This window comes from Bombyx mori, chromosome 4 (genome assembly GCF_030269925.1).
Source record: "Bombyx mori chromosome 4, ASM3026992v2".
NCBI lineage: Eukaryota > Metazoa > Arthropoda > Insecta > Lepidoptera > Bombycidae > Bombyx > Bombyx mori.
The window spans coordinates 10,401,828-10,429,824 of NC_085110.1; the positions used below are offsets into that span (position 1 = coordinate 10,401,828).

At 36.1% G+C, this 27,997-nt stretch overlaps 1 protein-coding gene across 5 annotated transcripts; it reads left to right on the forward strand.

The window, feature by feature from the left end:
* Positions 1–27,924, forward strand: LOC101745629 (homeotic protein spalt-major). 5 transcript variants are annotated; one of them, XM_012694495.4, is made up of 9 exons: positions 1–206; positions 9,889–11,652; positions 12,565–12,744; positions 12,964–13,097; positions 20,588–20,683; positions 22,029–22,254; positions 24,606–24,787; positions 25,344–25,511; positions 25,879–27,924. In XM_012694495.4, exons 1-9 carry the CDS (start codon positions 164–166, stop codon positions 26,239–26,241), a joined length of 3,156 nt encoding a protein of 1,051 aa, XP_012549949.1. In that variant the 5' UTR covers positions 1–163; the 3' UTR covers positions 26,242–27,924. The 5 variants fall into 5 exon arrangements, with proteins under 5 accessions (XP_012549949.1, XP_062524217.1, XP_012549950.1 ...); XM_062668233.1 differs by having other exon boundaries at positions 12,964–13,089; positions 20,646–20,683; XM_012694496.4 differs by lacking the exon at positions 20,588–20,683.
* Positions 27,925–27,997: the final 73 nt, after the last annotated feature.

Here is a 27,997-nt window from a genome sequence, read left to right on the forward strand (position 1 = left end):
CCGCCCGCCGCCGCCTCAAGCTCAGTCCCGCTTCAGATGGCGAATGGTGTGCCCGGCCGCACGCCGACACCGCCGCACGCATCGTACTTCGACCGAGCCGAGTAGAGGGCTCCGCGCGCGAGTGTTCCCTGCTCCTGCCATGCACCCGCGCTGAGGCCACAACATGCCGCGCGTTAAGCCAGCCTGCGTCCGCCGCGTCTCCATCGGTACTTACAACCTCCTCACTACCGAACATCCACCACGACACATCTACTCATCACACACACACTCGTTGGAGTGAGGACCAGTGAATAAGAATATTATGCGGAATATTTATTACGGTGTAATTCGGCTTTTTATTTGGTATTTAAAAATGTTTCAATTAGCCACTTTGAATTTCGTTGTTCATCGGAAAGTGAGCAATAAAATTTCTCACCGGCGCGGTGAGTACAGTGCAGTGAATTTAAAATTCTTTAACACAACAAATTTTAAAGTTTTACCAGTTTATCCAGGTACCGTAAAAAATAATGTATTTACGTAATTTTTTTGATTACAAACTAAATTGAAAATCGGGACATACAGTATATCGACCATTTATTAAAATAAGGAGAACTGATATGCCTACAATTTTCATTTTGCTATAGAACAAAACTAAGATGATTCAGTAAAATGATTGAATTTACTTTTATTCTTAACAATCTTCAGTGTATTTTCTTGCCTACTTTAAAGTGTACAATTTTCGAAATAGTACTTACATTTTGCGCAAACATTTTAAAAGTTTCAGTAAATTAATACTTATAACAGGCAATTCGAACAAAGAAACAAGCTGTAAATATACGAATAAGCTTTGAATGTTTGATATATTTTCATGATGACCAAGAATTATCTGGAGAAATACACAAATATTTCATATTGTTCTCTTCAAAATTTCAAAACATATAACTTTGATTTAGTTGAAATTTTTTTACACCTTAAGAATTAAAAAGGAAAACGTCTTCCCCTCGCCCTTCTGTGGAACAAAACTTACCTACCTCAATTTTCACTAAGCAGTTGACACGGAGCGACGGCCCAATCCTTTTGACTTGTATCTTTTATTTCCTTTTATTTATTTATTTAAAAGCTCCTTAATTATTTCTATGTAAATATTTTATTTAAATCAGTTTTGCAAATTAGTGACTAAGATATTTTTAGTCTAATTTAAATTGACACATACTCATATCAGTATCTGGGAACGTTTCAAATATTTTTATTTAGTTCCACATACATATTAATATTATACTGATTATGTACTTGATCTATTTTTAAACTGAGAGAATAATGTTTGTTTCAACTTCCTGTTCCGGTTCCGATTATTAATCACGAATTTTAGATATTTTTATTTTGTTTCAATTAACCGATCTATAACGGGTATAGTCAATTGAAAAGTATTTTGTTAGCGTTGAAAGTTATCATCGCTCATTAACGTTTTCAATTTATGACTTTAAAACTGGATTAATAGAATTTAAATATGTTATTTATTCGTCGATATTATTTCCTAATATGAAATTGGAATGCCTTCATTAAAGTCGAATAAAGAGCTGTCAAATTTTATTATAATGGCTGCCGCACGGACCCAGATATCGTTCTGTTGCCAGTTTTACGAGTTCTCTATAAAACATTTATTATGGTCATTTTATTCTACTAACGATTGAAATAACCTACCTATTCATATTCTTATGAAATACACATTGACTGTTTGTTTGTTCGACTAATAAATTTCAAAAAGTTGTTTAAAAAAAAGCAGAACAGGTTACATTTCTAAGTAAAATGAAAGATCGATATTCATATCGGCGTTCATTAACCTTGAATGAATTATACTAATACTGTTAACATATAAATTATAGACTTCAGAAAAAAAGATTAATAAACGACCATTTCGAACCTCTAATTGAAATATTTTAAAAGCATTCTTGTATGTAGATCGAAACCGCATATTAAATAACTTTATTATTACCCAATATTTATTTACAGCTAATTAATACATCGCTGCAGGTGCTTCGAGTACCTATTAAATTCTGAAGTAGAATAAAAGAAAATGATCGAGCGACCGCAATTAAACTTTCATCCGAAGGAGACATGCATTACTCAAAACTATATTTCTGAACATAAAATACATTTTCACTGGTTTGAAAAATTACAATAGCAACGACATCTAAAATGTATTTTGTATAAACTTTGAACATTATTTGGCGTTGAATACACAGCGGCGGGCTATTTGAGGATATAATGACACTTTAGAAATTAGTTTTTTTTTTTCGTAAATTCTGCGTAAGGCAGCGGCAGACGTGCGGCCCTGGCACACCGCAGTCCCGCCTTTGAACCGACCGCTGCTCACCACAACAGAAATCTCCAGTCAAATACCAACAAACAGACACTACTAATCCTTCTTTAACAAATAAGTATTTAACTCGCCGGCATCCCGCTACAAATGCGACATTTAATCCCCTGCCGCAATATTATCGGAGATTACGGAAACTCGGCGTGTTCGATGTTCGCCCGATTTTAGTAACGTCATAACCGGTAACAAAAAAATGCTTATTTAAACAAGAATATTCATGAACGATACTTTCGAATGGTGCATTAAAATGACTAGTAGGTAAAAATAATATGTGGATAGTTAAAATATTATACTGGTGAAAGTTTTATGGAGCTGATAAGCAAAGATATGCAGGTTGCATTTTTTTTTAAAGCTGTGAACTCGCTTAGGAATTCGGGCCGAATCGATTTTTCGAAGGGCCCACTGAAGTGAATTTTTTTATTTATTTAATTTAACAGACACAGCACTTCCGTTGATCTAACGAATAAAAACGTTCTAACATTGCCACAAATATAAATTATTACTTTCTATCTTTTTCTTATTTATTGCTTAGGTGGGTGGACCAGCTCACAGCCCACCTGGTGATAAGTGGTTACTGGAGTCCATAGCCATCTATGACGTAAATGCGCCACCCACCTTGAGATATAAGTTCTAAGGTCTCGAGAACCTATAGTTACAACGGCTGCCCCACCCTTCAAACCGAAACGCATAATTGCTCCACGGCAGAAATAGGCAGGGTGGTGGTACCTACCCGCGCGGACTCACAAGAGGTCCTACCACCAGTAAAATCACAATACCACCATGATACAATTTCGTTGTAATTTTTTTCTTGTCATTGCGATTTAAATCTTCAGAACATCGGCATACCTAATTAAATACAACTAGTCAATCTCAAATTGTATTTATATATTATATATTATTATTATATAATATAATTTCCGACGTTTCGATTATGTACGTGTATACTCGTAGCTACATCTACTTTATATTCATCAAAATCTTAATTGAATCTAATCATAATTTGACATAATTGTTGTTTATACATCGCGTTTTGACATTCCAATATTATCGAAGCTAAAGCAGTGTTTGCGTCGAGTACTTAAAAAAAAACCGCAGAATACGTAACACAATTTTTTGCAAAGTTTATAATAAACGAAAAGTAAATAAGTTCCTGGAACATGTTTATATACACTGCACTAGAAAATATGTGCTTTAAAATATTATCTACAGAAATACTTTTCTTTATTTGATTTCACGAATTACTTATCATTACGTAGAAGTGATCATGAAGATATTTACTGCATTATCAAAATAATAATTTGATAATGATAATAACATAATAAAGTTTAGAATCTTACCAAGTATCAAACTGAGCAGCGGAGTGTATTCCAGCTACGCCCGACGGGTAGGTGAGCTCACGGGCTCAACCTTAGAGAATTTGCTAACACTAGCCCTAGCAAGAGCTGTGCTTCGCAGAATCTACAACCGGATCGAAATCGCGACCCACTAAGAAGATCCGGCGAGAAACTCAGCGGGCTGACGTTTTGTGTTTGAGTAAGTTAGTATGAATTTCCAAAAAAAAATATTTTCAGTTATTTAGAATTCGGAAGCTTCCTTAAGAAGTACTTGTGAATTTCGCATACGCTCGCTTTAACTATCATTGATTACATTAAATACCTCCCATAGACACAGCCCACTGAGTTTCTCGCCGGATCTTCTCAGTGGGTCTCGTTTCCGATACGGTGGTAGATTCCGCGAAGCACTCCTCTTGCTAGGGCCAGTGATAACAAAACTCCCGGTTTGAGCCCCGTGAGCTCATCTACACGTTAAAGAAAAGCTGAAATAGCCTCTCAAGGCTATTTCTAAGCATAGGTAGGAAAAAATGAAATACTTCAATTTATGAAAATACGCACCGCTTTTGGCGCTTTCTTCGAAGGTTTCCTTACAGGTGTACTACAACAACAGTTTCTCCGCCGAAAAGAATGGAGAATCCGTAAATAAGAAATTCTGGACTTATTTTTTTCCAAAATTGAAATTAGAACACTGATAATTTACAAAGCATTTTAAATCAGTACCTGTACAGTAACATGAATATAATTAAATGAGTTTTATATCTCATGGTATGTGATGCCATATATCTTAACCGACATTAAAAAAAAGCGTGCGTGTTGTTTAAAACAAAATCAATATAATTAACATTTAAAAAAAGTCGAAAAGTGATATGAATATTGATGTTTGTAATAAGAAAAAAACAATAAAATTTAGCAATTCTAAAAAAAGAAAACAAAACTGTATTTAATCGCATCAAAATTGCAACTTAAAAGATTTTAGCCGGATTCTACTCTATCTATAAAATGATATAAATAATTTAATAGTTTCCAAATGAAATAAATCTAAAAACACTTAATTTTTTTCTAACGAACTCAACAAAATTATGTTATGGAAATAGATATACATAATAATATGAATTTCGAATAATAATTATTATAATACGAAACTAGAAAAATAGTTGGCAATTTATAGTTATAAACCTTATTAAATTTTTCTTATGTAGACTAATAAGCTTAAAGGCCCCGATCGCTCTGCCAAGGGTATAGCGACGCAGAAGAAAACCACAATAGAACAACATTTGATTATTATTTCTTGCGAGGCTTATCATCTATGTTATATGATCGACTCTTGGACCTTTAAGGGTCCTATGTCGTTCCCACCACTCCATATTCAGAGTAACATTAAGTAGCTTACGATTTTACCTATATCTAATACACTCCGGACGTATAATAAATAATAAGTCACATGAACATGTGAGTCTGTAGGCATTTCAAGTAATAAAACAATCAATAAAACTTAATCTTGATAATGGGAAAGTCTCAAAAAATACAGGTCTTGGGTTTTTTTTTTGATTGCCTAAATTGGCAAACGAATCCAATGTTCAGTGATCATCGGACCTCATAGACAATGCAACGCCATTGCCAATCTCTATCTTAATACTTTAGGTAGAAGTCTCATTTACAATACAATAACCTGTCTGTCTTTCGAGGAAGAAATAATCACTGCTTTGTAACATCATACATTGCTGTACCGTCAGTACTCTATTTCTTTATGATACTCATCATAATTATAGTCTGCATTCTAATCGAGTGTTTTAAATTAAACAAAAACAATAAACGTTTCTTTAAAATTAAATAATAAATAATAAATATTTACTAACAATCACGCCACGTTAACTGGTCCCGTGGTAAGTTCGTAAAGAACTTGTGTTACAGGTACCAGATAACGGAAATAAATGTAAGATTTTTATTATACACATACATATATTTAAGATACATCCATAACCCTGGAAAAGACATTTATATTTATCATACAAATATCCTCCCTTGGCGGAATTCGAACCCGCGACCCCCTTGTGTAGTGACCATGTCACTTACCACTACATCAGACGGCCGTTAATCTATATATTAATACGTGAAGCAAAAATTTTGTATCCCTTTTTACGAAAATTGCGCGGACGGAGGAGTATGAAATTTTCCACACTTATAGAGAATATAGAGAAGAAGTGCATAATGCTAATATTTTTTTAAAATAATGCATAAAAGATACATTAAATCGATAAAGGAAACATTACACACACTACACACCATGTATTTGACGCACACAGGCATGCATACTATTTATTGTCAAACTTTTGTTTTTGACGTCGTTGTCAAATTGACAATAGATTCAATATTGTTTGTCTTTATTAATATTTTTTATAGTGTAGTCTTGGCGAAATTTGTGATTATAGAAGTATAAAATATAATCATAATAGGGTACATACAAACTTACAATTCCAATTAATTATAGTCGAATTTCGCCACAACTTCATATATGTTAACGCAAAGACGCAACAACGTAAATAAATATCACTGTTTAACTCGATCACTATTAGGACGTTGTTTCACATGCTACGAACTGATCATGGGGAAATACTAGCCCAAGAATTCCGGGGTAGCAAACCCGTATCTTTTGAGTAAATAACAGTAATATTTTGCCATAGTCTTATTTCTCTCGGTTGTTGAAGAGCTTATCGTTCACCGATTATTTATAAATATATGAATATTGGAATCTAGCTGACCCGGCAGACTTCGTAGTGCCTCAATCGATAAATAAAAGACTAAAGGTATCCGTCCGATGGGGGACACATCAAAGGAAAAACAAAATTGTTATTTTTATTTAATTCCGAGCATTTTCATATTTATATACCTTTTAAACCTTCTCTGGACTTCCACAAATAATTTAAGACCAAAATTAGCCAAATTGGTTCAGCCGTTCTCGAGTTTTAGCGAGACTAACGAACAACAATTCATTTTTATATATATAGATTTATTATATCATTGAAGTAAATATTATGGTCAGTTTCTGAAATCGTTCTCTATATTTCGCATGGATTTTGAACTGCTGTTGTTCTTATAAAGCTATAGTTAAGAACTTTAAAGTTAAAACAAAATATGTAAGTGAAAAAAGACAGAAGCAGCCTGATACTGAAATAGCCGTGTTTTTTCATTTGATTTCTGAAATCGCCAGTTTAATTGAGGGAGCCCAATGTATTGCAGTAGAAATTATTATAGATAGAGCCGAAGATTGGAATGTTTATCTCGAATCGGGGATAACAATATAAGCAGGCAACAGATGAGATGGACGTATAATTTGGTTAGAGTCATGGGGAAGAATGAACATCCGAACAGCAATATATAACGAACAAAAATTACCAATTTAGGACCTTCTAACACAGCGGTTATGTTTTAAATTGACTGTGTACTAAGTTTTAGATGACGCCCAATTTTGTTTTTTTTTAAATTATGGTTACTCTTTAAGGTACATATAGTGTCACGCGTTTGACGAAACCTGCGATGCTAAAGTCCATCAATGCATCAAGCCGTCTGCGAAGCGCACGTGGAATTAATGGGAACATCAACCGCGATCCAAATCCTATATTTCTATTCAATCCGATATTTCTAAGGAAATACGTACTTAACATACATACGTCTATGAACGACGAACGGCCGCCTAAAAGGAATCAAATTATGTTTTAACAATGACATCCGTGTAGGGAGTATCGTGATAATTGTATTGTGTGAATACAACACAACATGTCTGTCATGTTGCTGTCATACGTTCTATATAAAAAATAAAAAAGCCATCTATAATAAAATGGAGACTGAAGACAAGTAAGGTTCATGTCCTTACGGATGCATCAGATCCAATAACCTTTGCACTAGACGCCTTCAGCTCTAACACTAGGAGCAAGATTAGGGACCCCGGTAACAGTACTCATGGAACTCGACAAAGAGCTTGACGTGCAACCTAATCCATGCATTAGCTCGCTGTGCTTCTGGCCGGATCTTCTCAGCGGGTCGCGATTCCGATCCGGTAGTAGATTCATTCGCGAAGCAGTTGCTCTTGAGTTGTTAGGTCTCCTTCCGAGACGCTAGAGCAGCTATCCCCTCCCCTCCAGCCACCCCTCCTGGCTGAGCCTTTGCTCGCCCCCCTGTCCTGGTGAAACTGGAAAGGCCTCCGGGCCACCAGTAATCTTTCAATCATAAAAAAACCAAGTAAGGTGGCATTTTGATAATGTTATTTACGGACCTCGGTAACTTCTCAGTAGCAGATGGGCCTGTCGGCTTAGAGGGCTAATGTAGGCACGTGCATACGAAAATGCATAAACATGAAAATAATAACCTTACATTCGGATCAATCGGAAATAAACGAATATCAGTAAATATGTATTTTCTACTACGTTGTCAGCGTCTGTGAACAAAAAAATTTTATGTTAAGTATTCGATAGGTCGGAAATAATGTAATGACAATACAAAACGCGAAACTACCGCGAAAACTGAATATAATTCTTAGAAGGTATTGTTTTTAATTCACGTTTGACCGCTTAATTTATTTATTAAATATGTTCAAATTAAATAATTATCATCTGTTCTATTTAAAACCAAAACTGAAAAGCAAATGATGTAATCAGGCTAAACGTTAATGGCTAAAATAAATATTAATAATAGCTTGTTAATATTTCATGTGTCGTAACTGCGTAAGCGTGTAATTTCACAATATTAAATTAAGTATCATGTTCAAAGCGCTCAAAGCAATTTCCGTTGAAAGTAGCCAATTAGTTATATCTTGTTTTTTTTTCAGTACATATATTATAATTGCTGATTGAACAGATACACGATTATAGACAGCGTATCTACACCTCACCTTCCATTGATTTAAATCTAAGACTCAATTGTAACCTCCATGTTATAATTTATAATAGACACTTTTCGAAACGACGCGTACAATTTTTATTTTTTTTTATTTTTTTATTTCCATCTTATGTACTTAGTATCATTCCACATGTTTGTTTTAGCAGCTTCGATACACCATTGTACGTTAATCTATCTGTAGAATATGGAAAAACTTTAAAATTTCATCGAAACCAGCCAGTAGTCTATAAATGTCTAACAAATTCATAACAAATTCGGTTTTTGTCATTTGGCCATGGAACGTATTGCTTTTCTAACAAACATGTAGCGACATCTATTGGCAAGTAGGCGGAACACGCAAAAATGTACTGTATTCGTTAGTTATAAGGTTTGCGGCAATTATGTAATGACTTTTTGTTTGATTATGCACATAATTTTATTATATTATGAACACGTGCAAGAAAATGAACAAACATTTTATTTTTCCTACCAAAGTATTTCCCACCATCAAGCGGGTTTTCTTAATCAAATATTTTACTTGTGTCTTTTACGTAATTAATATACCTAATCAAGAAATTAATGTAAAAATTAAAATTAGCACGAACATATTTAAAATTAGTCGGCCATTAAACTATAAATTTATCTACTGTCTACGAGATTTTTTGTTGTTAAAAATTATTGTTAAAATTTTCAAGTTTTAGGTATATGTATCTGTATACATGATACAAAGTGTATGCGAATCTTGTTATGCAACTCAAGTTTTGCTGTCATTATACCTATTAAAATATAAAATCGTAAATTAAATTATTTTATATCTTTTAGTAATTTTATAGGTAGAGAAGAATGAAATTTTAAAATTCGAAATGTGTATAGCTTTATTAAATATTTATAAATAATATGTGCGTTTTTAGGAAATGTTAATTAAACTAAACATACACAATGACGGACAGAATTTACTATAGGTACTTATAATATTACATTGCCTTACAAACTCTTACGTTTTATTGATGGTAGGGTGTCTTGTGAGCTTATTCAGGTTGCCTTGCCTATATTCACTGTAAAACAGCAATGATCTCTAGTTAAAAAATTAGGAGAATTGTTATACGATACAACTGACATATAAAGCCCTTATCTCAAGGTGGATATCGGCCTTTATATAGTAATGTCTATGGACTCCATATATGACCACTTAATAGCATAATCTTTACAATAAATGTATAAAAGTAAAAGTCCTCAAACCGAGACACACAAATACACACAAACACATCACAAATCTGTTTTTCTTATGTCATAAAATTTGTAATAAAAAAAAATCATTTGTTACAGGTGAAAGTTCCGGGTCGTGTTCAGAAGATGACATCCATCATGGTACGGACGAGGCGAGAGATAGACCGGAGGCCCACATGTGCCCAAGGTGTCAGGAACAGTTCGAGAGCTTGCACGAGTTCCTCTACCACAAACGCGTTTGCGATGAAAAAGCAATGCAGATGGGTGAGGAAAGAATGCACTCCGACCCCGAAGAAATGGTTGTATCCGGCGACGAGGAGATGGACGGTCCCAATAAACAATTAGATCAGGTGCGACGACATCGACAAGATGCCGAGAATAACAACAGCCTCGAGGACGGCGAAGCGGAGGTACCGGAAGCGGACGTTCCGCCGGTCGGGCTACCTTTCCCAGTCGCCGGCCACGTCACACTCGAAGCCCTGCAAAACACTAAAGTCGCTGTAGCACAGTTTGCCGCGACGGCCTTGGCCAATAACACTGACAATGAAGCTGCATTACATGAACTGGCCGTTTTACAAAGCACACTTTTTACATTACAACACCAACAAGTGTTTCAGTTACAACTTATACGTCAACTTCAAAATCAGCTTTCGCTTACACGACGAAAAGAAGACCACCAATCAAGCCCACCGCCGAGCGAACCGGAGCCGGTTGCGCCTGTGCCTATCGCTCGATCACCGTCGCCGCCTCGTCCCCCAAGGGAGCCAACTCCTGCAGCACCCACTCCCCCCGCTAGTCAGAACCTACCCTCCACTCATTCGCACCTAACACCAAAATCGGAACCAATCTCTGTTCCAAAAATTCCAACCTCGTCTCCGTCAATGATGACACACCCGCCTTATAGCTCCATATCTTCATCGTTAGCTTCTACTATCATTACAAATAACGATCCGCCGCCGTCTCTCAATGAACCTAACACACTGGAAATGTTACAAAAAAGAGCGCAAGAAGTTTTAGACAATGCATCGCAAGGTTTGTTGGCAAATAATCTTGCTGACGAATTAGCCTTCCGGAAATCGGGCAAGATGTCGCCATACGACGGAAAATCGGGAGGACGTAACGAACCATTCTTCAAGCATCGCTGTCGATATTGCGGAAAAGTTTTTGGAAGCGATTCTGCCCTACAAATTCACATCAGATCTCATACAGGTGAACGACCTTTCAAATGCAACGTATGTGGATCACGATTTACTACCAAAGGAAATTTAAAAGTGCATTTTCAAAGACATACCGCTAAGTTTCCACACGTGAAGATGAATCCCAATCCTGTACCGGAGCATTTGGACAAGTATCATCCACCTCTATTAGCACAATTGTCACCGGGACCCATTCCCGGCATGCCGCCCCACCCACTACAGTTTCCTCCGGGTGCACCGGCCCCTTTCCCGCCAAGCTTGCCACTATATAGACCATCACATCATGATTTACTTCCGCCTCGCCCACTTAGTGACAAACCTCTGCCTCCGCACCCACTCTTTGCAATGCGGGAAGAACAAGATGCTCCTGCAGATCTTAGCAAACCATCTGCACCGAGTCCCGCTCGATCAGCGCAAGATTTATTTAAATGTGAACCTCAAGATGAGGAGAGTCAACGAGATTCTAGTTTTGAAGAAGCTGACCGTGTGTCTCCGAAACGTGAACCCGAGGAAACTGATTTGGCACAAGAAACGGAACAAGATCGGTATCCATCGACCTCACCTTACGATGACTGCAGCATGGACTCAAAGTATAGCAACGAAGATCAAATCGGCAGAGAGAGTCCGCATGTGAAGCCGGACCCCGACCAACCGGAAAATCTCTCAAGTAAGAATTCACCGATATCTGGGCCAATTTCAATAGCAACGGGTCTTCGTACTTTTCCTACGTATCCCTTATTTCCTCAATCTCCACCTAGCAGCTTATCTTCGGGTAGCTTAACTCCATTCACACAGTGTCCTGTTCTCAACAACGTCCAAAATGTCGTTGACGTAGATCTATCACGTGACCCACTATTTTATAATGCGCTCTTACCACGCCCCGGCAGCAACGATAATTCCTGGGAAAGTCTAATAGAAATAACCAAAACATCTGAAACGTCAAAACTGCAGCAAATGGTTGATAATATAGACAATAAGCTATCGGATCCCAATGAGTGTGTCGTCTGTCATAGAGTTCTTTCTTGCAAAAGTGCTTTACAAATGCATTATCGGACGCATACAGGTGAAAGGCCGTTTCGATGTAAATTGTGTGGTCGTGCTTTTACGACCAAAGGAAATTTAAAAACGCATATGGGCGTACATAGAATTAAACCTCAAATTCAAATTCTCCATCAATGTCCTGTGTGTCACAAGAAATTTTCTGATCCTAATTCATTACATCAGCACGTACGGCTACATACAAGCAGTCGCCTGAACGCACCATATGAACATTTCCGCGACATTGATTCTAATAGCTCACAATTATTTAATATTAGATCTGACGTCAGCGATTACTCTCCTTATAGTTCCATCCCTCCCGTTTCGTTTCCTACTCCAAGCACTCCCGGCGACCGACGGGCGGACTCCTGCGGGACCGACGATGAGAGCGGCCGGGACGAGCGCGAGCCCGCCATTCGGGAGTTCGACGACGACTCAGACTTGAAGGATCGTCGAACTTCGCCGCTCTCCGTCTGCGCCTCGGCGTCCGAAAGCGAATTAAAAACTATCACCACAACGGCTTCCCTCCCATCGGCGACAGGTTCGGAGAGTGGGCGGAGTGCGAGGACTTCTCCGCCGTCTCCAACGATGTCTACGCCATCAACGCCGCCGAGACTGCCGCATCACTCGCCGCTGCCGTCACCGCCAACACCTCTCGCTGCGCTCGGTGCTCTCGGAGGATCTCCCTTCAGCCCACTCGGACTCGCGTTTCCTCCCGCAGGTATGCGATAGCGGGATATTATATTTTTGTCCGCCCCGGTCGCCCAGAAACCTTACTCCTTATAAATTTCCTTAATGTTCGACTAACTACACACTTCCCCGGGCGCTTGAACCTAACTGTTGAGAAGATAACAACGCCTTATTAACGCTGACACCCGAGTAAACCAGAATTAAAAACATAAAACGATATTAACTTGAGTATTGATTTATCTGTGTGCAGTGCGTGGCAATACTACGTGTAGCATCTGCTACAAGACATTCGCCTGCAACTCTGCGCTCGAAATACATTACCGCAGCCACACTAAAGAACGTCCCTTCAAGTGCACCGTATGTGAACGCGGATTTTCCACTAAGGTATGTATTTTTTGCCGCTTCATATAAAATAAGCATACAAATAACCAATAAATCTTTTATATATGTTGACAAGATGCAAGTCGATAATACACGTTGTTTATCTATGCATCACCATCATTTTCACTAACACAACCAAAGCGGTTTAAACGTTTTTGGCCTCCTGCCAAGTTACCCTGTGTTTGTTACGCTAATAGCAACTGTATATGTTTACGACATTTTTCCCTATTACCAGTATATCTACAGAAACCATTGATAATTAGAGTTGATAAGTTTTAAATCGTCTAGTCTGAGTAGTATTAATAAAATTTGTCGATATCAAGTAGATATCTGTAGTTCTACACCAAATAAATGCATGCAAAGGAACAAGATGCAAATAGATCGTGTTTGAGAAACAACACGAACGAAATAAGCGAGTTCTCGAATTCCAAGATAAACCGGAGACATGGACAAGCGTCTCTTCTACGGACGCCCGACTCCGTGCGCCGGCTTTCATTTCGTCCAAGTTTCAGTACATTAATATTGCAAGCAGCAATTACAAGTCAGTATTCGGCTCGTCTTGTCGGCTGTTAGTTTTAGCCGTTGTAGCTTACGTCGCAGACAATGTCGAGTAAGTCGGTAATTGACGATCTCCACAAACTTGTAGGCCCGTTTATTTCTATTTAATCAAAACGTTAAATGCTGTTTATAACTATTCTAAGTCAGTGCCTACGTTTTATTAACAACATCGAATTAAACCTACGTAGACTAAATTTGAACAAACAAATGAACAATTTGAACAAACCTACGTAGACTAAATTTGAAAAACAAACAATTTGACACAACACAACACAACAAACAGTTTACAGATCAACGAAGTCCTCATTTCGTTTCATTTTGATATTTCCATAACAATCATATAGTCTTTAAATAAAATTTCATCTAGTGTTAGTGGAACAATGACAACGCTCTACTTAATATATTATATATGTGGTGTTTCCTTTATTTACATAAAACATGAATTGGGTTTCTGATCCTATTAAAAATTCTCTTCAAATTATTTAAAAAGTTCACACATATTATAATAACATAGACAAAAAACTTTAAAATTTAATATACAAGCATATAATTCTTAATCTGAATCCTTTATTGGTCGACAAAATATCGCATTATGTGATGACTAAATGAATTAATTTAATATTTGAAACCGTAAATAATGGTTGTTAAGGATCTATATATTGATTCAGGTTTTGTTCTGAGTTCGGTCAATATTTCAAAACCGTTCGCTTGTGAGGCTCCATTTAGACACCACAAAATGATAACTCATAAAAACAACGTCACCGAAAACGATCGGAATATTAATTCACGTCGTAAAATATTTATAACTTATAAATCCTTGAGCCTTTGCCTACGCTTCTCGTCATAAAAAGATTATTTATGTTTGACAATGTAACATTTTTCGTATATCACAGAAAGTGTCCAGGGGTCTTATCAATAAAATATAGGTTATTTACGACGGCGCCGGCTTAGTTTAGAGCCTATGAGTATGCCGCTCAGTTCGGTTTAATTAACTTTTTGATTCATGCACGTTATGACGTAAATGCGTGTCATAATGTGGACCGCATTGAATTATTCAAAACATCCTGTTCCATAAATATTTTGACTCGATTATAGCTACTTAATAACAACACACGCGTGACACTTAGAAATCAAATTTAATGCCCAAAAAACCTATTAAGCTAGAATTAAATTAGACATTGGCTACTGAAACTCCGCTAATTATAAAAAGTTGATTTTCCAAAAAACTAAATTCAAAAAACTCCACGGTGTTTTCCGAGCGCTATGACATGTCCTTCTTCAAACGAGGCTTGCGGAGAGAGAGTACTTAATGGTAGGCAGCGGCTTGGCTTTGCCCCTGGCATTGCCCTGATGTCCATGAGCTACGGTGACCACTTACCATCAGGTGGGCCGAATGCTCGTCTGCTAAAAAGGCAATTAAAAAAAAAATCGCTGATGCAAATGTGGTTATTGTTAATTAGTACTAAATAGTTTCCGACATTTCGCGATTAATAAAGCGTAAATAATAATCTAGTCATATTTAAAATACGGTTAACGAAAACTGACAATTAAATAAAGCTTCTGAAAAATGAGTTGAGTAGCAAACACGAGATTAAACCGAAAAATATAATTATTCGATACTTGAGTTTATAAGAATATAATATACCTATCCTATATATAACTTACTTACTTATTTATAATAACGGAGGCCTAATCGACTTCTCGGACCTTGATGCTGTCCGGATTAATTAATTAATTAATTAATTCATATAGCTAGTCGATGAAAATGCCAAAAAATAAACTTAGTGGCGCCAATTGAACCATATGTCGAACAGTTAACAAGTGGGAAAATGATTATGATCGTGACCCAAACTGTCAACATTCTTATACAATACGCTACAGAAACGACATTAATACACATTCCCATTTCGATCAATGTCTACTCAAAAATCAAACCAAACATCAAATCACGCAGTTTAAGTACCAAAGGTTGACACTTTCGTATTGTTGAAAATATTTACACTTCCTGGCTATTCATAATAATACTAGGCTTGTTTCTTCGAAAATACATACACAGAAGAAGCTTTATCTTTACACAAACGCATTTACAATTAAAATAAGTGTCGTCGACACCCGTTCTCGAGGAAAGCTGCACATTGTATCGACTGCTTTATCTTGTTCGAACTAGCTTTATAACTAGGTTTCTTTATTTTTCGAAACCGTGCTTTCACAATACCAATCATAAAATTAAATCGATTTATTTAAATAAATGTATAAAAAATCGATTTAAATATTATATTTAAAAAAAATATGTCATTTTACGAAAGGTACGCTGAATGTAAAATATTCAAAGCCTTCTAAACGGTAAAATGTTGATGGACTCGACATTAATGAGTCGTTCGAACGTTGCGAAACATACACGTAAATAAATCGATAAGACTACTAATAGTTTTGTAATCGAATCTTAATGTTTAAAATGTATAAAACTTAATATTATTATGTAAGTAGTTCATAATTTTACATACTTAAACATTGAACGAATAATTTAAATGTGACAATTCTGATATTTACATTGTGAGATTGCAAAACGTGAACGCCTAAAAATAATACGTACAGTTTTTTTAAGTAGATACATACGTACGTATTTTTAAGAATTGAATTGAGCAGTGAAAATTTGCAGTATTTGTTTCACATTTACCATAAACATCAATAGTTCATGTATACAAATAGAAAGAAGTTTTTTTGAGCTGCATCAACGAAAATGGAATGTGCTATCAGCTATAATGGTAGTTTGGTATAATTTTTTTTTCCTGCCTATGCTGATAGCCTTGAGAATCCGCTTGAGATATATCAGTGTTGCCCTAGCATGTGGGTGAGCTCTCGGGGTTCAAACCGGAGGTGTTGCTAACTTAGCCCAAGCAAGAGCAGCGCTTCCCAGAATCTACCACCGGATTGGAAACGCGACCCACTGAGAAGATCCGGCGAGAAACTCAGTGGGCTGTGGTTATGGGTTAATTTTCTCGCCGAGCCCTTCGTCGCAAGCGCCGGGTTCGGGGAATACGGTGACCGGTGCTTGAGGTACCTAAAAGCACCGTTAGTAGATCGGTAGGATCCGTAACAACGTGATAGTTGAGCGTATTATGAACCCGCACGGAGAGGTAACATCACCCTGCCTATTTGAGAAGCAGTCATGCGTTCCGACTTGAAGGGTGGTCCGTATACTATACAATTGTGACTTAGACCTCATGTTTCAATGTGGGCGGCAATATTTATACATACATGAGCCATAAGATAGTTCATCCGTCTATCCAATAAAAAAGTACAATCGCTCAATTGATGTTAGCCATATTTGACGATATTTAGAATAGAACCGGTTTCAAAATCAGTTTCTAATTTTCCGGTCATTTGTTTTCCGAAATCCTAAAGCCAGGTCCGATGTAGCGTCGCCACACAAGGGGCACAAATTTTAAAATGTATGAACCCGACAACGGAAACGAGTTCAAGGTGCTTTTTTGGTCTGAACATATCCGTTCTAGCATTTTTTGTATCACGAGGGAGTTACGGGCAAGAATTGATTAAAGAGCATATATTAAATATAAACTAGAGGTCCCGCAGTAGTCGAAATTCGACTATAATTAATTGGAATTGTAAGTTTGTACACTATTATGACTGTATTTTATACTTCTATAATCACAAATTTCGCCAAGCCTACACCATAAAAATATTAACAAAGACAAACAATATTTAATGTATTCTCAATTTGACAACAAACGTCGAGAACGAAAGTTTGACAATAAATAGTATGGATGCGTGTGTGCGTTAAATACATGGTATGTAGTGTGTGTAATGTTTTCTTTATTGATTTAATGTATCTTTAATGCATTATTTTAAAAAAAATATTAGAATTGTGCACTTTTTCTCTATATTCTCTATAACTGTGAACAATTTCACTCCTCCATCCGCGCAATTTTCGTAAAAAGGGATACAAAGTTTTTGCCTCACGTATTAATATATAGATGTACCTACATATTATATTAATAAATATAATAGGTGCCTTATCCAATTATTATAGGTACCATTATCATTGTGTAATGTCAGTTTCGTAAACTATAATAAAACGTTCGTTTAAACGCTTATAAACGTAAACATAACAAGTCTGAATTTATCCGTTTTAACTGATTCTTTTATTGTATTCTTCTATTCTAATAAACTTCTATTGTATTCTCAAATCGTAGAGGTACGTACGGTTTGAAGTCGTCGTGGCTAAAGGATAAAACGTCCGGTGCATTCGTATCTAGCGACGCAACGGTGTTCGAATCCCGCAAGCGGGTACCAATTTTTCTAATAAAATACGTACTTAAAAAATGTTCACGATTGACTTCCACGATGAAGGAATAACATCGTGTAATAAAAATCAAACCCGCAAAATTATAATTTGCGTAATTACTGGTGGTAGGGCCTCTTGTGAGTCCGCACGGGTAGGTACCATCGCCCTGCCTATTTCTGCCGTGAAGCACCTTGCTTTGTTTAAATACAAATAATAAATAGGCAAACGTAAAACACGTTCATTAACTCGTTATTCTGTCTTTGTTAGCCATTTTTTAGCCGTATTAACAAACAATCGTGTTATTTAAAAAAATGGAACAGTTGTTTTGACCGACAAGAAAATTTTCAATAACAAACCAAAATAGAATTTAATACATAGAATTATTCAAAATTTTGAATTATTCATGATTGCGTTTAAATTTCGACTACAGACGAACACTAACATGAAATGATTAAGTATTCGACGTAACAAACACTTTAATGAACGAATTTAATAAAGTCCAAAACGATATTGATTTATGAAATCTTAACTATGGATTCGAGAACTGAATCAGAACATTATTTTTTCATCTTCTATATATTAATACGTGAAGCAAAAACTTTGTATCCCTTTTTACAAAAATTGCGCGGACGAGGAGTATGAAATTTTCCACACTTATAGAGAATATAGAGAAGAAATGCACAATGCTAATATTTTTTTTTAAATAATACATAAAAGATACATTAATTCAATTAAGAAAACATTACACACACTACATACCATGTATTTGACGCACACACGCATGCATACTACTTATTGTCAAACTTTTGTTCTTGACGTCTGTTGTCAAATTGAGAATACATTAAATATTGTTTGTCTTTGTTAATATTTTTTATAGTGTAGTCTTGGCGACATTTGTGATTATAGAAGTATAAAATACAATCTTTAATAGTGTACAAACTTACAATTCCAATTAATTATAGTCGAATTTCGACTACTGCGGGACCTCTAGTTCTATTAGAAACAACCATTGACAGTTTCTACATTCAAGAGACGAGGAAGCGGTAGCCTTCTCAATTATCAACCAATTTATGCGATTTTTTTCTCATGACCAATTGATGATAGTCGTACGAAACTAGTAGCTCATATCTCGTACTCCACAGGTGTAGTCTGCCCTTAATTAAAACTGCGACCTTATCAAAATATTCAGTTTAAGCCTCTTTTTACTGAAGATACCTCGTTAACCTTGAACTAACAGTAAAACGACGGTATCGCTTATTTAAAACAGTCATTAATCCACCTAATTCCAGCTCTGACCCCCGGTCGGGGTCACTTGATTCTTGACAGATATTTGGCATCCGCAGTCAAGTTGTACCCAGAGCACATTAGAAAATATTAGTGAAGCCGTTGAATATAAAACTAATGCTGTGATACGTTTAATTTCATTTCAAACTTTTTCATATATCGTTGTTTTTTTTTTTTTATTGCTTAGATGGGTGTACGAGCACACAGCCCACCTGGTGTTAAGTGGTTACTGGAGCCCATAGACATCCACAACGTAAATGCGCCACCCACCTTGAGATATAAGTTCTAAGGTCTCAAGTATAGTTACAACGGCTGCCCCACCCTTCAAACCGAAACGCATTACTGCTTCACGGCAGAATTTTCCTCTGTAATGGATATTTTTGGAATAGGTTTGGTAAACGATCAATTTATACACGGCCTGAGTGATAGGACGCATCGATCAATTAAGAATCGCGCTTAAAAGAGTTTTCGTTAGTCAATGAATTATAAATAACACGAATTTATAATCACAGCATTAAATTTAGAATGCTTTTTCGACCACGAAATTTAACGGCATACAAATTAGCTATTTTAAAATTGTATCTAATAAAAGATGCATCTAATGTTATATGTATTTTTAATATAAATCACAATATATTACTGACTGATCGAAACCCTATTGATGTTATTAGCATCACAGAAACGACTCGATGTCGTATATTAAAATGACACGATTAACCTTTGAATCATTGTTTATTGAATCATAATCAAATTATTATCGACAAAATATACGGTCATATATTCTTGATTTAAAACTTTATTCTTTCATTATCATGTATTATACATTTTAACAATAACAAAAAACGTACAGTTTGTTCATGTATTATTGCATTTATCTATTATATATAAGTATAAATAAAAAAATATTGAATAGTTAACTATCGGTTAAAGATTAGTACGAAAAAATCTTTTGTATGCCAAATGAAAAAAAAAAACCATTTTCATTTCAACAACAGCAACAAATTATGACGAGCTTACAAATTATTTAGAACCATAAAAATATTATGCTTCATATTAATGAACATATCAGTAAGCACTCCCAATTTTTCACTTAGGTATATTTGTTTAATTTCCCATGCATCTAACTAATATTAGGCTCACGAGCAACAAAATTCTTATGTACTTAAACATAATCCTTTTTGCTTTTTTGTGTTAATTTACTATAAAAATCGATTACTGCTTATCATTCGAAACTAGCTAAATTTTTATGGCTTCATATAATGTGGAATAAATTTGTTTGATTTAGCAACAGACGATATCAGAAATCTGTTTGCCTATAATAACGTTTGTTTGTGTGTGGTTCTAGAGCAGTGGCGGCGGTTGTCGGTGCGGTAGACGCACGCGGGCACCGCGCCCGCCGCACGCCACTGCTTTGGACTTGTGGAACGCCTTCGTCTATCCGGTATGAATGAGCGCATTAGCGTTAAAAGGCCAGTTTAGACGGCTCCAGTGCGTATGTGCTTAGTTAAAACTTGAAGAGTTGCTAGTTCACTAAACGTTACACGAAATATGCTTATACGTTATAAAAATCACATATCATGATTGCAATTTAGATATCGAGATGAATGTGTAAATTAAATATATAACGACATCGATTTGCTCGCAACTCACTGGTGTTGAATAATTTTAACACGTTTTTTTTTTAATCGACTCTGATCTAATGGCTCCGACTATTATAACGCGGGGACCGGCGTCTATGCCAAGTTTAATATATTATAAATTTTAGATCGGGTCTAATGAATTGGAAACGCTTTTTGTTTTTATTTGGCGGAAATTATGTTATTTGTATACTTGCTCGGCTTTGCTACTCAACGTTTGGTAAACTCGTTACACTAACTAAAGCACTGATCACTTAAACCGTGTAAACTAGCCATCAAAGGCGACCTGTACTATGAGCGAGTCCAAATTATTATGAAACTTTCAACACACTACCTCGGCACGGGTTAACTTCCATCGTACTCTCGAATATTAAAAAAATATTCAATGTCGTATAAGTTGAATTGAATAATTCATTTTGATGTGCTCATGGTACAAGTAACCTTTCTTATTTTTTAAGTAAGTTCTGACTTAAGACGCATATTAAACAGTCAACGTCGTTAAAATAATAAAGTTTTAAATAGATATTGCTTGAAATTAATTCATTATGCGCTATTCATAACGGATATAATGGCCAAATGTCATCAGTCTTTTTTGTTCAAATAGATAGAAAATAATGTGATTAATGGTTTTGACAGTTATGTCCATTTTATTAAAATTCAGTGATGCAATTAAATCGATAACTATGATAGTTTTATTGAATTAAAATCAAGTTTTTTTACCATTCATCGAATATTTTTGAATTAATTTCAAAATTATTTTATATAATTTAATTTTGCTTTTAACATTAGCAATAAAATATCCCATTAAAATCGTATACTATTCAATAAAAAAAAGTAAGAACTACTTTGTTTCGAGCACGTTTCTATTAAAAGTTATATGCTGATAAGTTACTGACGGAACATCTTATCTTTTAGTAATTCAGAAACAAACCATAAAATCTCAGCAAGATTTATATACATATTTTTACGTATTTATATATCTGAATCATTTATTGCCTATTCTTAAACTAGCTAGAAATTTATTTTTAATAATTATTAAGAAACAGACAAGACACGCCGTATCTGCCTTTGTTTAGAAATCATCGACTAGTTACGCAATGTTGTATCTAAAATTTAAATGCAATAAAATGTTTTATTTATTTATAACAGGGCAATATGAAGCAACACATGCTAACGCACAAGATCCGCGACATGCCGCCCGGCTTCGATAAGAATGTCGTCGGGGCGCCCTCTAGCGAGGATGGGCGGGATCAGAGTCCAGAACGGCGGTCGCCCGAAAAACTGGACCTGAAACGCTCTCCGCCTGTACACGTGCCACCGCCTATGAACCACACACCATCCATCGACATGCCGCCTTTACCGAAACGGCCCAGTGGTAATATTTTATTTTAAATACTAAAGAACAAAGCTACTTGAACCTCTTTAGCAAACAATTTTTTTTCCTACTTATGCTGATAGCCTTGAGATGCTATCAGCTTCGCCTTGACGTGTAGGTGAGCTCACGGGGCTCAAAGTGGGAGTGTTGCTAACACTGGCCCTAGTAAGAGCACTGCTTCTCAGAATCTACCACCGGATCGGAAACGCGACCCACTGAGAAGATCCGGTGAGAAACTCAGTTGGCTGTGTCTGTGGGTTAATTTACTCGTCGAGCCCTAAATCGCAAGCGACGGATTCGGCGAGGACGGTGCACTGAAAACTACATTAAGGGACCAGCCATGAAATTGGAAGATAATTCTAAATAGATATCCTTACTGGTAGCAAGACGTCTTGTGAGTTCGCACGGGTAGGTACCACCACCCTGCCTATTTGTGCCGTGAAGCAGTAATGCGGTTTAAAGGATAGGGGCAGCCGATATACTGTAAAACTGTCAAGCTGGGTGGCGGGATTTACGCTGTAGATGTCTATGGGTTCTAGTAACCACTTACCACCAAGTGAGCCGTGAGCTCGTCCAGCTAAGCAATAATAATAATAATAAGATTAGAAATGTATTGAACAAATCAGAAGCACAAAAACGTCATGAGTTTTAAGATCGCTCACTCCCTTGCAATAACTAAACGCGAAACATTAAATCAATTATGTAATCGAGTTCTCGAACATGCAGCTCACCTCGAGAATTCATTACTAATGTAGGTGCCTTGCCTTGCTTGCACTAAAAGCGTATTAAATAAATATTAAACAACAACACTGCATTCTGTTTCAATACCCAAATTCATTAATATGTATTTATATTATGTTGCGTTTTATCTAAATTTAACATTGTTATAGGCAGAATGGACGCTACTGTCATTTTGAAATATGAGATCTGTTTAGAGCGTGGTCTGTATTTTGGTGCTAGCTTCAATAAAAACTAGATTCAGAGCGAAGGATATTTATTTTTTTAATGTACAACACGTGCACGTACGCCCGGAATTTTATTGTGACTGCAACTAACTGTGTTGCCATACTTATTAGTGTATTCCCACATTTAAAAACAATAATATATAAAAGGACATGGGCCACTCTCCATACATTGCCTGCCCACTAAACGAAGTTCAAGAACAGTAATGAAATAAAGTTTAAATAACATACTATATATCCCTTTTATTATATAGAAATTAATATCAATATTGTTTGTGAAAATACAGAGAAATAAGATGAGAATTTTAGGTTATATCATATGATTTTGCTGTCAAAACACTATAAAACAATACGCTTTAAAACTTTAAATATTATTTATATTACTATACTTTATGACACAGACCTAATTCAATGAACACCAAGACTTAATTTTATGCACAACAAAATATAAAAAAAACATGTGTGCAATTCACACGTGGTAGAAGTGAAACCTTCCAAAATTAAAATACAATTATCCTAAACGTCTTAAGTATATGTAAAATTTTGTCATTAGTAAATAATTGTAAGGTAGCGCCCTCTGTGAATTGATATTTTAATTTCACGTATAATCCTAAATTAAAATTCACTACAAGAGCTTTCATACACACGTTAGTATTAAAAAATCTCACAGATGGCGCTGTATTAAATAGTATGTATATTTCTGTCTCATTCTTTGCTGGCTTCATCCTACACATTTTTGTATTTGTGTCTCTTACCTGTCGTTTTTTCCGTTGCATCCGGTTTGAAATCACAACGATTCTAAAGAAGTTTTCACTTCAATAAGCAGGTATATCGCAAGAAAACACTTAATAATATCCACAATGCGCACGAGTGCAAAAACGAGTGTTCAAACGTAAAACGTCATTAAACATTAAACAAGCGTGGTTTTTTTTTGCTTATGATCAATAATTATTCACCCATGTAATGATTTATTCTACGGATTTATAAGTATAAAAATAGATTTTTGTTTAGATATAATATTTTATATTAATTTTAAAATCCATTAATTAAATATATTAATATATAAAGTTTTTTGCAATATAATGTTTTTTTAAGAAGAATTAATGTGAATTGTTTAAGATATAAATATATGAGTTTTAAATGAAAAATAAAACACTAAGAGAAAAATATTAGCTCGTTTAGTACGTTTCGCCGGTTCTTTCACTGGACTGTGGGTGGCTATTTTTCGTGACCGGTGATAGAGATAGCGTGAATTTCAACAAGTATATTTTAATGATATTTAAATTTAAATTGATTCGAATTGAAATATATTTTAATTCGAATATCGAATATTCAATATATCGTTTCAAAAATTTATGATTAGTATAATAATAATGTTTTGTTTTCTAGTTCCTAGCGGACCGCCACATCCACCACCGCAGCAGACATCATCCAAGCATTTATGCGGGGTGTGCCGCAAGAACTTCTCTTCGTCGTCAGCGTTACAAATCCACATGAGGACACACACCGGAGACAAGCCCTTTAGATGTGCTGTCTGCCAGAAGGCATTCACTACTAAAGGAAACCTCAAGGTAAGCTTCGCAATTAATAATATAGGTATATGTCGGAGAATATGACCGATATCTTCATAAATTTTTGACATTGTGGACGGACGTTGGATAATCGGGCAAAATTTAGCAGCAACGAATATCTCGATTCCACTCGAGCGACGCACGCCACCCGAACTTAGCCGACGTCTGACGAGTAGTTACGGCTCACACCCACTAGATGGCGCGTTTGTCGTGTCCAGATGCGACATATATATCGACGCTTGAAAGGCAAACGTGAATAAGCGACAATAACTTCTTTGTACATAAATGATAGGCAATAATCATATAAGATGCGCAAAAAAAAAATATTTCTAGGTCTATTAAAATGATTTCAATCCTACAGCTAAATTCGTTAATATTTTTTTTTCAGGTATTTCAACTTTAAATTAGTCTACTGTAAAGTTCACGCATTGTCGCTTAGTCACGTTTGCCTTTCAAGCGTCGATATATTTTTTTAATTTACGCCTCTCTATAAAGTTTCTAAAGTGACATATCAGATGATAGTACTTCAATTCATAATTTGTGAATTGATATTCAGGTGCACATGGGCACTCACATGTGGAGCGGCGGCGCTTCTCGTCGCGGTCGGCGAATGTCTCTGGAGCTGCCCCCGCGGCCGCTGCACGAGCCCCACGACCTGCTGCGGCGACCGGACCTATTCTACCCGTACCTGCCTGCGCCCTTCCTCAACGGCATGCAGCAAAAGGTATAAACTAATTCCTACATACCTAACACACCTAATCATTAGATTCGTTCTTAGAGAGAAAGAGAGAGAGAGAGCGAGAGAGAGTATTCTTTATTGTACACCAAAAAAGAAATAAACAGTGCGATACATTAAATACAAAAAAGTACAACTGGCGATCTTATCGCTAAGAGGTGAACCAATCCAGTGAAATCTATATATATACATACATACATACATATGCACAAACACACACATACATACGTATATCCGTAAATATACATACAATTAATATACAATGTAATATAATAATTTTGCTTCTTTACACATAAATAAGTTCTTGGATGCTTAGTTTCACCAAAAAATAAAACTTACATTTTTTTTCTTCTAGCTGAACGAAATATCAGTGATACAACAGAACGCGGGTCAAAACGGCGTAGCTGGAAAATTTCCAGGTCTACTGGGCTTCGGTCCTTTCGGCGCCGCTCGCCCTGGAGCGGCTTCTCCCCTGGAGAGACCGCCCTCACTAGAAGGCGGTGACGAGAGACAAGCGGCGATGCGAGAGCTGGCCGAACGCGGACGCGAACTAGCCGAACGCAGTCGGCAAATGCGCGAAGAGGGGGAGTACAGGTCGTCGAGCAGTCACGGGGCACACGCTCCCCCGGTGGCGCAGACCTCGCCCCCCGCGCCGCACCACCCTCACCCCCTCGCCTCGCTGCCGCCGCCGGCGCGCACCGAAGGTCTTACGGTTTAAACGAACTCGAAACTCAAAATCCCGACTACATTCCAAAATAAATGACGAGCCGGTCTCTTGGAGGACCCTGTTTCTTGAAACGAACTGATCGGCACTCACCGTTTCGAACCGAACGAACTTCGGTCGGGGCGGCGTCTTGTGTAAATTGTACAAAGAATATAGAGCAACAATTGATTGCGAAACGGACTGATGACTCGCTGCCGAGAGCGTGTTTTAGCATAATTTACGTGCTGAGTGTAGCGCTATATAACTTTGTTATTCCATGTGTTATTAAGCCTAGAATTAGTTTAACTTTACGCACGAGTACGGGCCTGGGGCAATCGGGGCTCCTCGCGGGCTCCAAGTTTATGTCATGACTCTGTGATAGTACACATTAGAGGATGTGTCTCGCTGACCGGAAGACGCGTAGCAAGACCACTACCGGAATTCGTCATCCGCTAAACTCGAATGTGCTACATCAAAACATATAAATTATCCCAAAAATTTATTTCATAAAGCTATATATTTTAAACTTACGTGTAAATAATTTTGTATTATAGCGTTTAGTAGAGAATGAATGAAACTATAAAGTGAATTTAAATACTTATTATATTAGAATACTAATGTACAAACACAACTGGAGTGCAATATGCATGATTTTGTCTTTTATCCACATTCCAAATATACGTCCTGAATAATATTGACGTCATAAATTATCTAACTTTTCCTTACATGTCAATCAGAACAGACATTTTTCCTGTGTAATAATCAATGCCTATTTATAATGCAAAATACCATTAGAGTGAAATATATCAATTTTACCAAACGATTTGTGTAGATGTCTTTTGTAATAGTAACAGAGGTTAATGACATAACATTCATATCATGTAAATTAAAGTATTTGCATTTGAGGTCTACATAGTTTATAAGTATTTAGAGTCATAGCTATTGTAATGCTTTAGAATACTTCAACATATCTTTGTAAAAAAAGTGAGCGACTGGTGTTATTGAGAAAATAAAATGTAAAACTAGAGAAATTATATAGTGTAGGTACTTATTTGTAGGTAGTACCGGCACTTGCAGACTGACCGAAATATGACCACGTTTTCTTTTAAAAAACAAAAAAAAGAAAAGTTATATTTACTAATATGTATTTCCAAAACTGCATTTTGCTCGATGCTTTTTAGACGTTGTAGTCCAGTTGCTAATTTATACAATTAATTTTTAACGTTTCATGTATTTTATAAATACCTTCTCAAGTAATCTGTGTATAAATAAATGTCCTAATAAATTATTTATAAATTATAAATCATGCATACACACTCTTAGTGCGACGGAGGGTAGATCCACCACTTTGGTAAGTCTGCTGACCGCATTGATGCATTTTAATCGCGATCTCATTGTGAACTCAAATCTTACCACAGAGTAAAAAAATAACAGTAAGTATATTATTGAAATTTCTTCGTCTGGTGGATCTATACTCAAGTGACGTATCGGCGATAGGCCCTGAACGACAAACGTCTAGACTCATAGCACCTACAAGCTATTATCAAGTTGCAAATAGGTATTAGAGTAGCTCTAGTTATAAATATGATGTGTCGTGTCATGTCAATATAAATAATCAATGTAAATTATTAAATGTTTATGTAAATGTCCAAAAAGTATTCAAATTATTTAAAAAAGAAATTATACTAATTTTTCTTTTTCTTTTGTTGTCCTTGCCTTTTACCTTTCCTTTTTGTTTATTTTTAAACATTTATATATGCGTCTTGATCGT